The sequence below is a fragment of the Aethalodelphis obliquidens genome, unplaced genomic scaffold, assembly GCF_003676395.1.
Source record: "Aethalodelphis obliquidens isolate GAN/ISIS:26980383/991018 unplaced genomic scaffold, ASM367639v1 scaffold36, whole genome shotgun sequence".
In the NCBI taxonomy this organism is placed as follows: domain Eukaryota; kingdom Metazoa; phylum Chordata; class Mammalia; order Artiodactyla; family Delphinidae; genus Aethalodelphis; species Aethalodelphis obliquidens.
The window spans coordinates 9,446,153-9,465,543 of record NW_020837980.1 but is presented as its reverse complement, the minus strand read 5'-3'; the positions used below and the strand labels follow the sequence as shown (position 1 = coordinate 9,465,543).

Genomic DNA, 19,391 nt, shown 5'->3' with positions numbered 1-19,391 from the left:
GTGTTCAGTAATATTTTTCTCTTAATAAATCACTTTCAATAATATATAAAAATGTCACTTCCTGTGATAGAGTATGCATTAGTAATGTTAGCCCAAATTGGTTTTCCCTTTCTTTTCACTTTTAATTTTGGTTTGGATTCAAGTAGGATTGCAAAAAAACAACTATTGGAAGCTTAATTAAAAATAGTTTATGCTTATTCTCAATATAGATGTGATTTAAAGCTTTGATTCTATCAGTATGGCTATGTGCAGTAGTAACAGAAGTAGTAGTAGTAGTAATGTTTATTTTTTATTAAGAATGTGAGAAAAATCTATTTGCAGATGTTTATCTGCAAGTACTCAGCTCAACTCTACCCAAATGCACAAAGACCAAAATAACTGGAATTAGGAGATGCCTAGCAAATATGTACCGGCACTGCTGCCTTTACCTAAGCAAGATTGTAAACCTTTTGAATGAATTCATTACTTAACCGTAACTCCACATCTCAAATGCAAATAGCTCACTAATGAATAGTACTTTCCTACAAATGTACAGAATTCCTCAATATGGGCTGTTATATTTATTAAACGAATGCAGAGAAAGGGACAACATCTCCTCCCTTAGAATTCTTTCCTATTGGAACAGATGTTGCTTGGGTGGGTATATCCATGTAGGTGTTACAAAGATTTATAAACAGATTTTTTCCAATCTAGACAGCCAATATGATTTCATTATATTTACAACAGAAACTCAGGTTACAGTTCAAATAATAACAATTTTTCTACTCCTTCCTCAAACTTGTATTTAAATACAGTGTCCAACATTTAGTTAGCTGGTCAGGCCGTATCATTTGTAAGTACAATCTCAAACTCTTTATTATTCAACATTATTTTCTAGAGGAACTTGAAAATCATTATGTCGTTCTCAGGGTAATTATAAACACAAGTAAACCTATAATACTATTGAACTAGATCAATTCTTCTTGTGGAGTTTCTTATATGTATGTATACCAGAATTTTGACCCTCAGAATAGGAAGTGGAAAAGTGAACTTATCAGAATAACTTACTGAATAATTAAAGAAATCAAACAGTGGATCAAGGATGGTTGACTTGAAATTCACTAACTATGTTTACCACCAAATAAAACAAAGAAACTAGCATTCTCAGTTAGAATAGGAATTGCCAAGGATTCTTCCCTAAGTCTAAATGTTCTATCAGCTCAAAAAAGAATATTTTTCACTAAGGAAAGGGAATGTTTATGCCTCATAGTAACATGCCTTGGAATGTAAGAGCTATGTTTAGATTTCCTACTATGTGCATGATGCTGTATTCATCACTAGATATGCAGCAGTGAGTTGTTACGGTTCCTATCTTCTTGGAGCTTATAGTCCAGCCGAGAAGAAATACATTAAATACGTAATTGCAAAATGTATAATTTTAATTGTGGAAAGTACAGGAAGCTATGAGAACATATGATAAGGAGGTGAGATCAATCTTCTGTAGGTCAGGAAGGCATCGCTGCAAAAATGACTCCTAGAGGGATTGAAAAAACAAGAGCAGCCTATGGAGGAAGAATAGAATGGTCAAGGCTTTGTAGTGGGAAGGGGGAGTAGAGGAACCTAAAGTTGTTCTGGCTAAAACGCAGAGAAAAAAAGGATAGTAAAAGATGTGTGTAAATTCTCAAATAAGTTGGCCTCTAACTGTGGTATGAACTGGAATCAAAATATTTTGAAACGATAATATAATTTCTCTGGAAGTATCACTGAATTCTAAGCTATATTGAAAAATATGGCCATATCACTGTTACATGTCTTTTCAAAATTAAGAATTAAGGGCCAATTTGACCCAGTTAATGCTTAAGCTAACTACTCCATTATACGACCGAAGAGAACAGTGGTTCAGTTTGGTGGCAAAGGCAGCTATCATTTTTTAATAATAGCTTTCGAATGGGGATAACCAAATGACAGTTTGGTTTTGGTTTCAATGGCTTTGCAGGTACACCAACCACCGTTTGTAGCGGCAGTGTAACCCCCTGAAACTCACTAGATGAGGATGGGAGGGCAGAATTTTAGATACCTTCAAAAGAGATGAAAACATCTCCTTGGTTTGGGTGTGGCTGGCTGCTCACCCTGGACCATGTACAGGGAGTAAAAGTTCCCTGCTGTTTTCAAAAGATAAGCCTTCAACGATGAAAAAAGAATTAAGTACATTCAGATATTCCTCCTGATGACAAAAAAGAAGATTCAATCTAAAATATTTGATGTTCAAAATGAGAAAAAAAATCTCAGTCTTGAAAGTACTCTTTTCCTTTCTAAGTCTGGCAACACACTAAAAATGAAGAGTTTGAGCTGGGCAACAGTGTCATCTCCACGGGGTCTGTAATGAGTTTGCACATTTTACTCTAACTACTGTATACCTAATCAGAAAAAGATGTCCCCCGTCCCCTGATCTAGCGCCAAACGGTAAAAGGTGATTCCTTATGTTAACAATTTCAGCAGAATGGCTTATTAAAACCAGATTTTAGGGTATTATAAAATGCTTAGAAGCCCTTTAAAATGTCAACTAGGATCTCCAGAGACTACGTAAAATGTCAACCCAGCTCAAGCGCCTGTTTTAAGCAGAATGAATTAGTGGCATGCTGTCAGAGGCTGTTATCCAAAACAATTAGTAAAAGGGAAAACATCAAGCTTTCTTTGTACTTTTATATGAAATGAGCCATTTAGAATGATCTTGTGGGTATTTGAAGATCACTTATTTATTTGACGCTATGACTAAATATTGAGGCCCAAGACACCTCGGTGGGTTTTTTTTTTCCTGCTATATCTTTAATTAATATAATTTCATTGAAAAATCTTAAGCTAGGCAGCATTCTCTTTCATGCAGCCTATTATGATATAATCATATAGTCATTCTAATATTCTCTCCTTCAAACCAGAAAGGAATTCTTTTAGCCAGTCATCTCTTTCCCATGAAGGCTTTTGCTCTATTTCCTAAAATATTTCACTGGTATTTCTCTCATACTTAGAGTAAGGTTTTAATCAGTGATTATTATTTTTTTAGTATTCAGACACATAAATGAATGATATAAAGACACGTTAAACAATCTTAGTTTTTAGTGTTTTTTTGACATTTGGGGATTTCTAATTTGATAATAACTGATATATTAAAATATGAAATAAGCTTACATCAAGTATTTTATTCTTTTCTTGAGTTTTTCCAAATGAAACAGATATGGTATTTTTTTAAGCGAAAAATTCATATGGAAGGTAGAATGTTTTCAAAAAAAGAAAAATAGATCAGAGATGGTAGAGATGCAAAAAATATGCATTTTCTTTTGATCAGTTTCAGTTTTTTATTATATTTGGATATATATTTATACATAAATATTCATACATATTTGTGCATAAATATTCATGTTTTCTATATACATATAAAGCTTCACATGTTCATATCTTTTGAGGTAACCTTCATCTAAAGAGCTCAAAATCATTTAGATGAAAATTGAGACACAAGTTTAAGTAGTTAATGGTTTTTGTTTGTTTTTGTTTCATTACAAATGTACACTGTGGACTGGGAGGCACCCTATTACCGTTGTTGAAAATATGGGATCATAAAAACGCATGTACATGTTTAGTAACCACTTTCAGATGATCGGTTCCTTAATGTAAAGAATCAAAAGGCAAACTACATTAGCTACGTGTAATTCCAAGTGCACTATGGATTTTAACAAAGCTTTAATAACTTCAACAAATTTTGTTGCTTATTTGTCAAAGACAAAATGTGCTGATAGAGTTAAGTGTTCTTCTTCTAATTTTTTTATTTAGCTCTTAGAAGTCAGAGAAAATAAAAACTTGCTTAGGTTGTCAAGAACCTGGACACCATGCTCTTGAAGGTAAAGATGATGGTGAGGATGACATTGATGATGGTAATGATGTCAAGAGAACAGCACCAAAGAAATGGCCTCTTCCCTTCCTTCTTTCTGGGACTTAAATTGGTGTATAATAGGTCTCTTTATAATCAGTACTCTTTCCTTTCAACCATCTTTGCTGTGTGCTTCAGTGTCTATGTATGTTGGGTAAATATGTACTTTTGTCATCTGTTAAGCTGAAAGCTGCAATAGCAGGGAAAGTCCCTTTTTATATGATACTGAAAATACACGTAAGGATACTAAAAGTAAAAATTAAAAAATGTACACCCAAACGTCTTCTTGTGTCCTGACAATCTAAACTGATTTTCAATTATAGTATTAGAACAGACATCATCTCCACCTCCACCCTCACCCCCATGACATGACGAATTCTATAGTGTTTACAAAGGAAAAGAACAAATAAGGTCAATACCAATACTGAGTGGCTTGTGTGAAAAGAGCTTTTTTTCCTAGTCTTAATACAAATATTTTAAATTTTTGAAGAAGAGGAAATATTACAACAACTAGTGTAGGAACACACATCTAAATCAGAATCTGGGCACAATTTCTTGATAAATGTGGAATGCTTCATGGTCAGAAGAAAAGGCTCAATAAGATGTACCTAATTTTTAGATAAGTAGAAAACATGAGCTGCCTGGCTTCCAAACCCAGTCTCTTTCAACAAATGCAGAAAACAAAACTGTACCTGTAGTTCATACATCACTTAACCCTTAATACTTTTCTTACCCAGTATCTTGCTGATGTTGGAATTGTGCATGTCAGGAAAGGCCTGAAGGATTTTCCTTCGTTCATCTTTAGCCCACACCATGAAGGCATTCATTGGACGCTTTATGTGGGGTTCATTGCTACCACGCCCCCTGGATTCTCTATAAATTCTTGATTCTGAGACTCCAGCACTTCCTAAAAACAGGGAACATTGCTTCACGTTAGTGTTAAAACTTATGGCAACTCCCTTCCTTGCATTATTGTTTTTCAGCCTATTAAAATATCTGAAGATCAAAAGCACATCAAATAATGGTACTTCTAGTTCTTGAGCCAGATGCTTGTTTATGAAGGTTCTATGATAAGTCTTGAGGTGTCAAATGTTGTTATTTGTATTTTTAAGTCCATTTCTAACATATTTTTCCTTTCTTTCAATGGACTATGGACTGTTTAACCATTTACTTTCAAGAGCACACGAGAAACTTGAATATGTGATCTTTGATACAAATTGGAAAGAGAATAGTTGGGTTAGGTCAACAGGCATGCCGGTACTGTAGAAATATTAGATAGGTCAAAAAGCTTACAAAATTGTGAAACACCAAACTGTTCAGCAGAATGGATGACTACAGGTAAGGATGTGTCTCTGCTACCTGAAGACTGACAGAACATAGCATACTTTTTCTCTCTCTGAGGCTATATAAAAACACTGCTAAATAAATGTTTAAGGTTAAAATACAATATAGATATCTCCTATAATGTGTTTGGCTTTTCTTTGAAATTATGTGCTAATACATGCATGAAATATGCTGACGCAGCAATGATAGTCTGGTTCCCAAAACATACTTGAAAATGGTAGGAAAAGAACAAACAAATGGTTACATTCTATGGTTTCTTACGAAGTCTACAGTCACATATTTAAGGTGAAAAAAAAATGTTCATTTCCCTGAATTTTCCCACTAACATCTAAGTTATCCAAAGAGATCCATTGATAATTACATTCCAAACAGCAAGACTCAGGATGATAAAACATGACCAAGTGTCACACTGGAACCTTGGGGAGCTTCAGGCACTCCTCTAGGCTTTATCTGACTTTGTAGAGTGGCTTCAGCAGATTAAACTGCTTCCAGAGATACTTGAATTTAGGCAAAGAAAATAAGGAGAAGCAAAACATATAACTCCGGCACTATGTTCTCCAGGATTGTCATTACAAAAGATGAACGAGATATATTCTGTTAGCATGTAAAAATTTCAAATATTTCGGGATTTTTCTAGAGCACTGCTCTTCTTTTCTTCCTTCATCCTCCTTTTCCTTTCTTAATTTGAAGGAACAGGAATCAAACAAAATTACCCAGACTTGAAGACCTCTGTAGCAGCAAACAAAAAACACAGCTTATTTGGAATTTCTAATTATTTCTCTTTCATAGTATGCTCTCTGGTCTGAGGAAGATTGGAAAATATTTTGCATATGAGCATGACTGAATATAACAAATAACAGCAACAACAATTTTGATGTTTTAATGCTGATTACCGTGGGTATATTTTATCACGCTGATACAACTTAAAATTTATGAAATGTGTTATTACCAGTAATTGTCTTTTTATTGACAAAAATGAGTGCTAATATATGGTGACATCTTCCTAAAATGGGTTTGTAGCTGGCAAATGATCATTTGCACAGCTGCTTTTTCTTGTTCTTACACCTTACAGCAACATAAGCAATAAAATGAACATTATGTGATTTCATCAAAGCTAAACAAGCTCTCTGTATGTACTTAGACCAGGTTTATCTTAGCCAAGCGAAGCAGAAAAGAGAAGGAAACATCTGGATACAATAGGCTAGAAAAACACAGACTTTTCTTGGATATCCAATTCACTAAAATTTGGTCTCGACAGAATTATCTGGTTAAATGCTCAAGTTTGGCTAGCCCCTTGGCTGCTCACTGGTTTGCCCTGGTTCAGTCTTTTTCTGTATGCAGGGAGCTTCTGCCATGGTAACAAAGTTGAGGACCATGCTCTTGAAATGCATGTATGTCACCTGACACTGGAGAGAGGGTCCCAGTCGGGGCTCAGTGTAAGAGGAAAAGCACTTTCTTCTTTTTCCCTCTTTGCTGTGCTATTAGCATTAGAGCATCAATTTATTTGGTTGTCCCTGTGGATGTTTAGAACGTTCAAAGATGACGCAGACAACAGAAGTCTCAAGGCATGTGAGGGAAGCATGAGACTGTACCGCTGGAGCTCTAGTTGGGTTACAGAGGGTAGGCAGGGCACCTGACTGTATGGTAGATAGTATAAGAGGGAAAGGGTCCCAGATGCAAGAAACTATCCTGAAAATGTCCTCTGAGCCATGTATTCTGGTCAGGGTTTGACAAATGAAAACCTCAAAATGTGCTTATAGAAAAACATTTTTGAAAAGTTTGTTTCAGGTGTAAGAAATAGGGAAGTGAGAGACAGGGACGATGATGATTGAGAGCATTTGCTTTAGAATCATGCCATCTTGAATCCAAGACCTGCCTTTGGTGCTTACAGCCCTGTAGTCTTGGAAAATATGACTCAAAATTCCTAAGGGCTAATCTCTATATCTGTAAGAGTTCTTATGTCACAGGTTGTACTGGGGAGTAAAGAGATGATTTATGCATAGCACTCAGCAGAGCATTGGGCAGGTGGGAACCACTCAGTACATGTGAACTCTTACTGTAATGATCAGGTATGAGGTGGCTGTCTTGTATATTTTTTAGTAGTTTTAATTGGTATTAAACAGACACTTCTGCACACTACTGGAATATATAAGAAAAATTTCACAAACCATCAGAATCTCCACTCATATTGAAATCCATCATGGCATGGCTAAATTTTCCTTCTTCATTCTGTTTAACTGCCAGTTGCTGAGTCAGACTCTCCAGTGTTGTTTTTTCCTTTAAAAAAGAAATTTATAATGAGATCTCAATCTGGAAATTATAATTATTCAAAGACATTTTTTTCCTTGGACTATATATAACACATTAGCTCCTGGAAGGGAGGGATGCTGATTTATTCACCTTTGCACATTCAGCACGTTATGACTGAGGAAACTGAAGCCAATGATCAGCAGGATGTTTGAAGGGACTCTGATTTGCAGAATCCCCTATACAGTCTTGGCATTTGGGTTTGCTGAGCCTAAAGGATGGATGCTGGGATCCTTGGAGACAACCTTCCCAAATCACAAAATGTGCATAGAAATTTCATGGAAGCAACCTGTTTTACAACATTTGGAATGCCTGCTTTATTTTTAGCTAGACAGGAAAAGTATAGAAGTGGCATGAGGCCCAGAGAAAGTCTTCCAATAGTCAGGTGACCAAATGATTGAAACATAATTCACAGTAGTGCCCTCGGGTTGCCATCTCCCTAAATGCCATCTGCATTCCTCATGCAAGGGTAATGAAGACGTTTCAATATTCATTGTTAATTGCTTGTCAAGTCTCTGTACATTCAATGTGAGTGCCTGCTACTTGGACCACGATTTGATTTGGATTGCTAAGCCAAAATATTGAGTTGGAGAATTATCTGAGATACAAATATACCAAAATTAGATCTGCAAAGACATCAAGTCATTTGAAAGCATGCAGTGCATGATCTGAATTCATGGAGAACATGGCATTACAAAGTAAATTATTTTCAAGAAAAATATAATGCTTAATCTACACCACATGAGATTTTAAGCTATTTCCAGATTAAGTAATTGGGTGATTTTAAGAACAGAAAAGCATACAATAAAAGGTTTACAACTCTCTCTAGAACTTTCCATCATTGCTCTGAGGATGATGCGGTTCCAAAGCAGCTTTAAGAAAAGCACCTATTGGATTTCATAAAATTTGCTCATGTTTCTTGGTAATCATGCACCTCATCTTCTGAGGAACACAGTCACGAGTTACACAAATGAATCAGTAGCTGCGGAACAGCTACCGACACAATAAAAAGTTCACAGAGGGCTTCCCTGGTGGCGCAGTGGTTGAGAGTCCGCCTGCCGATGCAGGGGACACGGGTTCCTGCCCTGGTCTGGGAAGATCCCACATGCCGCGGAGCGGCTGGGCCCGTGAGCCATGGCCGCTGAGCCTGCGCGTCTGGAGCCTGTGCTCCGCAACGGGAGAGGCCACAGCGCTGAGAGGCCCGCGTACGGCCAAAAAAAGGTTCACAAAAAATAATCAACTATTTAAGATAATTGTATTACAGGTAAAGGGTACTGAAATTCTTCATACAGTATATACTTTACCTCTATAAATCTCTGACAGTATTTCAACTATACATACTAGATGAAAAATTCTCTTAATTTAGAGGCCTTGGAATCCATGTCTCTCTTCATCAAAGTCTGATATACGATTTAATAGAAAAAATATTTTAAATTGTCAATCAGTATAAAATACAGTAGAGAAACTGAAAACAAAACAGTTTATACCAACTTTAGTTCTATAAGATTATATAGTACTAAAGTTGAAATAAATTATATATTTAAAACTGTAGAACCTCACCCAATTTTGTTTTGTGTATGAAACTGGTATTTTCATCTGCTTTACATGTTCTACATTTCTTTTGCTGAGAGAGTCTGCTGTATATATTCAGCTGAGCCCAGGAGCACCAAGGACACCAGCTTAACAGACTGTCTTTAGAGTAAATGTAGCTGTTAAAATAGAAGACAGTTACATTAAAAAAAAAAAAAAACACATTCCATCAACATAATCTGAGAGTCCCCAGGTCAATGAATACTTTACTGTACTATCTTTGGGGAATGTACTGGGCATGGATCACCTCTCAGGTTTTTATTTAAAAGTGTATGGGGCAATAATGCTACATATTTTCTATTTTGAAGTAAAGTCTTTCAAGAAGAAACAGCAAAATGAAGGCAGTCGGAGTAGAAAAAATGAAATGTTAAGTGACTCTGAAGATTCTGCATTCAGCTGTATGGACCTTGCACCATCTTACCAAGTAGCTAAAATTAGCAAAGGATGAGCTGGAAAGTCACAAGTAGTTTTTATAATAAGTAACCTCTAATCATCTACCTCTAAAGCACAGAGTATAATAAAATGATTCAATTAGCTACCCAAAAGTGGAATTTATGATACTTCTTAAGAGGATGTCAGTAGGAGACAGTGGAAGTAAACACAGTCAGCTGCACTTCTTTTGTGACCTTTTGTATAGTCATTTAAGCTAATTCTCAGTCATGTGAACAGGGTAAATGAGAAGTGATTGGAGGACCTGAAGAAGGTGTGTTGTGCCTTTAATTAAAACACCTTACAGTAGCATGTAAATCAAAATGGTAATACTGCCACAATTTAGAAACTCTTGCTGACAATAAATTCAGAAGACAGAGGAACTGAGGTAAAGGGTATATCATAAAACCCAAATAGTTATATGGTAAATATATGGTATATATATATATACATATATATATATATATATATAAAATACAGTGGTTATATAGTAAATAACTCACTATACAATTCCATATGAATATTGATCCCATTGTAAAAGTTCATATTTAGTTCTTATGTATATAGGTAGATATAAATCTATGTGTGAATAGGATTCTAGATAATATACTGAACTACCAAAAGAATGAGTTGGATTTAAGAATAGCCTTCAAAAGTTTAAATTCAATCTATTCAGGAATATAGGAGGAAAGTCAGCCAAATGTTACGAAGCACAAATGCTGGTACACTGGGAAGATTCCTTTCATCCTACTACTTCTAATCCCATCCGTTCCTGGCCGTCCCCTTCGCAAAGAGTCCAACTACGCACTGTCATGTCTAAAACTCAACCGTTTCTGATTCTGTACTGGGTTAAATAGTTCCCTTTCCAAAGCCTCTTTTCAAATGTGTGTATATTACTGAAAAAAGGTGATTCTCAAAGTTCTTATAATTAAATTAATCCTTTCTAAATAGAGACCGCTGAAACAAAATGACGGCAGTAAATGTCAGGTAGGGAGGTGGTAAATGGGAAGATGCTGGAAATAAGAAACACCAAAGAAACTGAGTTTATGGAAATAGAAAAATATGTTCATGGGCAGAGGTGATAATTTTTACCAAACTTATACCCTTAGTTCCAACTGGTTCTGATAAAGAGCACATTAGTCAAGAATTTTTACAGAAAAAGACCACCACATGCCTCCAGTCTAAGACCAGTGTTCTTGAACATAAATCCAGTATAGCACTTATACTTTTCTGCCTTCTCAATACTATCCAAACACTGCCCTGAAACTTATAAGATTCATTCATCTTTCTCTCTTCTACTTTTTTCCTATTAGAAATAAAACAAACAAACAAACAAAAAACACACTTAAAGAAATATTGGCCAAAATTCTGAACTGCCCTGAGGAACATCAGAGTACAGGGTGCAAACAGATTAATAACTACAAAGTAGTCAAAATGAAATAGTCCTGAGGATTTACAAATAAGGACCAAACAAGACGACCTGTATGCTTTCTATTGGATAAAAACCAGCTATTGGATAACAACTAGAATTCCTTTGGAAAGATGAGTCCTATCTGGCTAATCAAACCTTGTACAACTCTGTAGGTTTACTAAGATCAAGAAGAAACTTAAGGTAAAGTTTGTCTTAACTTGAAAAACTTTCTGATCCTATGTTGACTTGAAGAAATATTCAAGTGAATTGTATCTGATCTACAGAAGAAAGGAAAGTTTTAGACAATATAGTTTCTTGGGGTCAAATGAATAACTCTAAAACTCAACATTCATATAATGATTATTAATGTGTTAATATTCACTTAGGGAATTTGGCAGCTGGTTTTGGGCTCTGTGGCTCATCCAATGACTTGAATAATGGAAAACAGCACGTGTATTGTTTGCACATGACACCAGACTACGGTGGGAATCAACAAGGAGAGCCAAGAAATATCTAAAGAGATGTGGGTAATTAGCTGATTAGAAGTGGTCAGTAAAGATCAGTGCTTTCTAAGCAAACAACGTTCTGAATGGCAAAAGGCTATAGAGATCAGTGGGAAAAGAACATATTTGAAAATAGAGAAAATAACCCATATAGAAAATAATGGCTTTGGGATCAGGAACATGACATTTTAACCAAACGCTGCCATATATATTAGCTATACTACTTTAGACAAATCAATTAACCTCCCTGAGTTTCAGAATCCTAATTTGTAAAATGGTGCTGTAATATATGACAGATTCTCATTAGTTTAAAAAATGAAAAAGATATGCTTTTAATATTAGGGAAAAAGTAAATAGGGGAAATGAAAAAGATAAAGATTCTTCCTAAAATATAAGAATTACAGGAATAGTTATTTCAATATGAGTATTAAGTATCCTGCTGTGGTTATGATCCTTCATTGTCTACAGCCAGAGTAGTGGACAAATGTGCATTAAAAAGGAGAATGTTTGTAACAACTCTAAAAGTTGTTGGGATTTTTTCTTTCCTCTTGCGCATCGTCCCTGACAATGTATTTAATCTTTTTTATTTTCCATTTGATTCTCAGGCCTGATGGTTTATAGCCCTATAATATAAGTCTAGTACATATTTAAGTTGAAAACTTCTCTTATTCCATTACTTCAACTATATAGAAAACAACTAAAAATTCACTGTGTTTGTAAAGGCTCAAAAGGCACATTGTTTGTCGATATTTCATAGAGTCAAAACAAAAAAACCACACAAACTGTGCTCTAGAGGAAGTAGATATTTCCTTAGTTACCTAAGCCTAAACTGCATGAGTACATGGTTCCTCTATTACTCCTTGAAATTGGGATTTATATAAGTGACAAGCTTTGCTCACCATCAGACACACATACACAAAGAAAGAGATGGGCTGTGGATCGGCTATGATAATGGACATCCCTGAAATAAAGCTCACAAAGCTATAAAACTCATAAAAAGCACATGCATGAAATGACAGAATAGAGTGTGACTGTCAAATGTTGACTCAGTAACAGTTAAACCCCTTCTGGCTGACCTTTTTTATGATCTCCTTCTATACTAATGACACAGGAAGAAAAAAGAAACAAAAAAGGTTTTTAACCCTCCAATTATGTGACCCTCACAGACCACCAAAGAAGATGAAAGATTATTTATAATGTCATAACGATTTATCGGTTGGAGAATGTTTTCATCAGTTTAAGTAGAACATAAAAAACAATGCGTGTGTCTGAGATCCCCTTCAATCTCTTGGTTTCACCCTTGCTTACTGAGATTGCCATTTTCTAAAAAATAAGCATCCACCCACGTAATCTAACTGCACAAATGGGAAAGAAAGCTTTGTTGTAAAAGATTTACAATAAATTATGTACAAATACACACACACATACACACATACATTTCTCTCCAACGCCAACAAAAATGCAATCTGAAGAAATCTTTTACTAATTTTATTCTGGTCAAATGTGAGTTTCTCAGACACTTTGGTACTCTGAAATCTAGTATCCTTCAGGAATATTTTTCCATTCATTTTCTCCATCAGATAATCATATGGATATATGAGCTAAGGGGTTGGAAAAGTCCATAAGTGTCTTGTGGTTTAGTCAACTATAAAAAAATCCTTACCTAATCCTGATTTTTTTCCCCTTCTAAATTCAGAGATACCCCTAGTGGAGAAAATAGTAAATTAGAACCCATAATTTTGTTTCCACAATCTAATTTCCTTTTGTGAACTTTGGTAGCCAGCTTCATGAAATGTTTCTTGAAGTATAATTCTTGCTAAATTTCATAGAAACTTAGTTTCATCAGGCAATCTGGTCAAAGTGAACTGTATTGGCAGATCAAGTTTTCTTAAGAAGTATTACAAAGCTGAAGATAGAATTGCTTTGAAGGAAACACACAGCTTCTATGAATTCAAGTCTTAATCTGGATGAATACATTTCTAAGATAGTAAAATGACTTGTGGATAAAATTGATGAATCCCTATTTATGATTTTTAAAGAACTGATTTTAAAGTGGGAGAAATATTAGGAATTGTACATAAATAACTAATTCTGAGTTTTCATGAATAAAGAGAGAATTTGTGGAACAATGACTTGAGCACTTAATGTATGTTCCAGAAAAGACAGAACTGATTGTTATAGGATTAGTTAAGAGCACTTAGTACAGGATGTGATACAACAAGAAGCTAGTATGGATTCATTAAGAAAAACTATGTTGTAATGGTCTAGTTTCTTTTTCTGCAAAAACTGGAATGCAGACCATGGCCATAATGTTTTGGACTTAACTCAGCTTTGGGTTATGTTCCTATCAATATCCTTGTTGTCTTCATGGAGAAATTGCACAGGACCTTGCAAGAGAGAGTTGAAGAGGAGATCGACAATCTCTGTCTTTAAATATCTTAAGAATCTCCATGTTTAAAAAGAATCAAGACCTCTTATTTGTGAAAAAGAGAGGATTTGGTCATATGTAGTAAAGAGACACAGAATACTGACCAATGGTTGTAAGTTATCAAGTGAAAGATAACGAACCACTGAAGGAAGAGTTATATAAAAGAGTTGTCTCTCCATTGAGTGGGCTGTCTTAGGATGCAAAAAATTTCACTTCCCTAGAGGTTTTCAAGTATTGGTCATATGACTACCTGCCTGGCAATTCAACATCAGATGATATGTTGAATTAAAGGCCCTTTACATTTTCTTTCAATTCTATGTTCCACTTGACTGGAGTTGCTCAAACAAAACAAAAATATTTTGACAAATGTATACAGCTATACATGTTTCTCTATCCATGATGATAGTTTCCTCAGAAGCTGTTAATTATGTTTCAAAATGTAAAGGTACTCCATTTATAATTGAGAATTCTATCATCATTTTCTTAAATTCAAGGAAGATATTTCAAATTATGAAACAAAACCCAAAAAATATGATTATTGAAATACATTTTGTGAAGGGACTGTCCAATAATACTCAGATTTACAGATTCTAAGTGCATTGTGAAACACGCAGTCATATGTCCAAATTCAACATGACTGCCGTGGAGAGGAAGAAGTCATTGAGTGTGTGGGGTAATGAACCGAAGAGCCACTCAAAGGAATCCGTAGGAAAGAAATCATTCACAAAGAGGGTACACATGAATAATATCATGGTAAAATATTGGTCCTTGCTTACTTGTCCCAGGGGTGCTTATGGTCTGTACATGCGGAAGAGGGAAGGCAGGAGAGGAAAAAGCTAAGACCTGAGTTTTCAAGTGTCTGTGTATGTGTTCAGCATTCAGCCAAAGTCTAAAAACATGACTTTATTTCAAACCAGGGCAGATACAGATACTGTGCACACCAAGTCAAATCAGAAGGCTTAATGTGAGAAAAATAGGAGGCCAACTAAGTAAAATAATAGAATTCACAACCTACACAGGGTGTCCGGTAGGTGGGAGGGCTGCACAGATGTAAACACACAACTGGAATGTTGTCTGATGATAACTGTTCTATAAACAATGGGTCACTCAGTTAGTGAGCTACAGAAACGTATAGACCTTCGCTCTTTACTTTTTCCTTTTCATAGAATAAAAGCTGTAAAACTGTACGTATTCTTATAAATGCAGCCTCAGTAGCCAGTAGTCACCTCAGTTAAACAAATATACTTGCACTGTTTTAAAGAGAAATGGTTTGGTTCCGAAATGCTGGGTCTGACGAATAGAAGAGGCACAGTGGGGCTATAGTTGGCTTTTCAATCATCCATGGTAGTTTTAGGGGAAAAAATTTAGAGTAGAATAGATACTTAAAATCTCATTTTAGTGAACAGCTAAAACTTCACATGTTTTAGGAGAGCTGCTATGAGAAGCAAAATAAATAAGATGGAACGTATTCTTTCTGTTTCCCGGCTCATTCTCTAATGAAGGGGGCTGGTGCGTGGTGAAGAAAGGAAGACCTAGAAAGGGAGCAGAAACAGGAAAAACAAAGAGTTGGAAAAAAGATACACAAATGATGGAGATGCTGATTGATTAAAGGATTTGTGTGTGTGTGTGATAAATCCTCAAAAATGTACTAAATGATACACATGGCCAACGCTGGGGCACAATCTAATCAAACAGGCACTGAGTTACTTTCTTGAACATCTTCAGCATGGCCCATTAGAAAAGAGACCGAAATTTGAACAAGAGGACCTGGGTTCAAAAACTGATCTACCACTCGAATTCCTATAATAATGTCATATCTCAAGGTTTTTATTTTTAAAACAAAGACTGAAATTTGAACAAGAGGACCTAGGTTCAAAAACTGATCTACCACTCGAATTCCTATAATAATGTCATACCTCAAGGTTTTTATTTTTAAAACAAAGATATGAATACGTTTCTGCTTATAATACTGTACAGAACTGAAATTTGATGTGAAAGCAGTTGAAAAAGGTGAGATACAAACTAGATATCAATAGCTATTATTACTCCTATTTTTACTCCTATACTCATAAACAAGTGTTTCTCATTTGTAAAACAGAAAAGGTATAAGTGGAAAGACTCAGTGAGGCCCTTTGAAATAAATGTTAAATTCAGAATATTTTCCTCATAATTTTAAATCCATATTGTTAAAGTCACTTGCAATAAATGACGATAGAGAATACAATACATCTACTAAGTATGAGGATAATTGAAAAACAAATGGCTCTTTGATTATTTCAGTGCCTTAATGTTTAAGTGTCTTGAAGACAGCTATTTGATCCTGGGGATGAAGAAGGGAGCAAGGGAGAAGGGAAGGAAAGATCATTCTTAGTAGACCAGGTTTTCAAAAATAACACTTCTGGTCCAACAACAAAAGTGATTCTTATTTTACTTACAGAAAATTTGAAAAAATCAGGAATGTGGGGACATGTAAATTTCCAACCCCATCACCTTGGCAAAATGATTGTTTATTCTTCTTCTAGTCTTTTATCTATGTACCATGGAAATGTACTTTAAAAATATCTAGATCATTCTCCATACGGTGTTTTCAAACTCGTTTTTTTTCAGGAATACTATTGTGAGCCTATCCTCATATCTTTAAATGAACAGACAATTTCAATCATCAGAGAGGCCTGTGGGTGTCTATCTGAAACCCAATTTGGCATGCCCTGTGTGTCTCATTTTATTGGACCATCCTGCACTAACCCCTCTACCAGAATGATGTAAAGAACACAAGACTCTCTGTTTGAAAACATGCACAGCTTTTCTAGGCTTGAAAATTAAACCATAAAAAGTTTACTGGAAAAAAAAAAAACCCTTTAAAAAGCTCCTTAAAAACTCACACCATAATTGCTCCCCACCAAGCGTGGGCACTTGCTAGCTGCAAGTAGTGGCACTGTGACAAATGTAGCAAAACTGAAAGCAGGCTATACTAAGAGAAAGAAAAAGTCTTCCACTGGCCATCTGTGAAAATAAGGCATGTGGCCATTAAATGCAGAGGCTGTAAATATACACAAACTCCATGAAGCAAATGGCAAAAAAGGACTAAACTTCAAGCTCAAACAAATCAAAATGTTTAATGCATAGTTACCACTGCTGGACGAAAACAGCTCTGATCTTTGCAGTCTGCAAACTCGGCATGTATTTCAATTAAATACCCCCAAAAAGAAAAGAAAGAAAAAGAAAGAAATGAAAAGACACAGAAGAAAACCATCTGGAACAAAAGGCTATAGACAGCCTATACTCAATTTCTAGAAACAAACAGCCCCTTTAACTTGCACCAGCCTGTCGAGAATGTCGATTGGAATTATTGAAAGGCTGACATATAGAGTGATGGATGGGTGATGACATAATACCTATTTGCCTTTTTGTCATGGTCTTAGAAAACGGGCTGCTCGGTGCTGATAATATTCACTAAGGGGTTTTCCTCTCCCCTCCTGTCCCATAAGAAGTGTTCCCTAGCTAAGACACTCGGTATTAAGAAGGTTTTATGAATGAAAAACAAAAGAAAAGAAAACCTGAGGATCAAATGCCAACTTGCACGTAAAAAACTAGTCTAGATTTTCTAATAATCCGCTGTCTAGAAAGCAGTTCTCTATCCATTTTACATACATATTTAGAGTAGAGAGACTCCAATAATAAAAAGGCAAATATTCAACTTCAGACTTTGTGTATCTTTTAATTAAAATCACCAAATAAATAATTACATTAGAGATAAAAAATAATATATATTCACTTCTATAAAAAGAAAATATTAACCATTTGTGTTATTTTAATTTGTGCTCAGGTAAATTCTAACCAGAAGATTTAAAAGTTTGGGGACATTCTTGTTTGACAAACACTCACACACACACACCCCCCCCAAGGAAAAGCTCCTGTTTTGTCCCACTGTTGCAAAGATCTATCTCATTTCCTCCTGAACGATTTACCTAACATAGCTTCCTCCTTCATGGAGTTTTTCCTCTTACCACTGAAATGTCTAGCTCTAATCTGACTTCTCTAATTCATTTTAGCTAAAGGCAACAACTACAAAAGCCACTCATAAATCATTAATTAATTGTAGTACCTGCCACTGAATACAAAGGCATGAGTTCCTTCATATTCACTTTTTCAAAGCAAACCTGTAGTTTGTAATTCCTCACATGCCTTCTCCTTATCTAAGAGAAGGAGCATATGTTAGATAATGCTGAAGTAGATACACTGTGTCAGTTTCTGAAGAGTTAACACTGCTGGCCCCATCCATCAGATGGCCAGTGAAGCATCAGGAAAGAATGATGGATGTAAAATTATTACAGGGCTGCCACCCGATACACTTACTGCCATTTGTAACTAATGCTGGGACTGACACACTTTTTTCATTATTAAACATCCGCATGAAGTCAACATTGGTCACTGTCATTTCATGTTTGGCACTCTGTTAAAGGGAAAGAAAAGGGTTGACAATGGCAGAAAAGAGGAGGTTGTACTGGAAGAGTTTTCAAGTGCCAGAGTAATAAAATTAACCTTTGTTTACAAGTCCATCTATAATGTATGTGGTAAAACTTCTTATGAATATGACCGACACCAAAAAGAGAAACTGGTTTCATTACTGAGTAAATCATTATTTAAAATATACACATTGGGCTTCCCTAGGGGCGCAGTGGTTGAGAGTCCGCCTGCCGATGCAGCGGACACGGGTTCGTGCCCCAGTCCGGGAAGATCCCACATGCCGCGGAGCGACTGGGCCCATGAGCCATGGCCGCTGAGCCTGCCCATCCGGAGCCTGTGCTCCGCAACGGGAGAGGCCACGGCAGTGAGAGGCCTGCGTACCGCAAAAAAAAATAATAATAATAAATAAATAAATAAAATAAAATATACATATTATTCACCAAATTTTCATCTTATTCTATGGAAATCTGCAAAGAATTTTCACTGAACCTCAGAGGGAAAAGTAAGACATTTTCCTAGCTATTCTTATTTGCAGTTATTGATGAAGGCATAGCATGTGCAAGTGTTTAGATTTCAGGTACACGGCAGGCAATTAATGTTTGATGAATAAATTCTCTACCTTAAGAAATACATGCACATATTTGTATGTTTATTTTTGTGAGTGACATCTTTTTTATATACAAGAAGTAATACAGAAGTTGGCCTTAATATGTAGAAAGTATGTGGACGAACATACATTCATTGATTTAACCTGGCACCAAACAATGTTTTCTTGTACACATTCTTGAATGTCATTTAATTCTTTCTGAAACACAGACAAGGTATAAGGCCCTAGACATGCAACAGAGAAGAGCAAAAGCAGTTAGATAGATGACATCAAATGGAATCAAGACAAACCAGCTTTATGATGAAAATATTTGAGAGCTTTGGTATCATTTTTATAATGTAGCCGTGGCTGACGATGGCCTTTTCCTACCCGGTAGCCATTCTGGTCTATCTTTTGTCCCTGCC

The 19,391-nt window shown here is 35.7% G+C and overlaps 1 protein-coding gene across 1 annotated transcript in view; it reads right to left on the bottom strand.

The window, feature by feature from the left end:
• The window catches only part of SOX5 (SRY-box transcription factor 5), a 399,232-nt gene that overhangs the window by 7,730 nt on the left and 372,111 nt on the right, over nt 1-19,391 (bottom strand). The window contains exons 12-13 of the mRNA XM_027129433.1: nt 7,414-7,522; nt 4,635-4,808 (exon numbers count right to left, since the gene is read on the bottom strand). Of these exons, the coding sequence (XP_026985234.1) occupies nt 4,635-4,808; nt 7,414-7,522 (283 nt within the window). The remainder of the gene's footprint in view (nt 1-4,634; nt 4,809-7,413; nt 7,523-19,391) is intronic.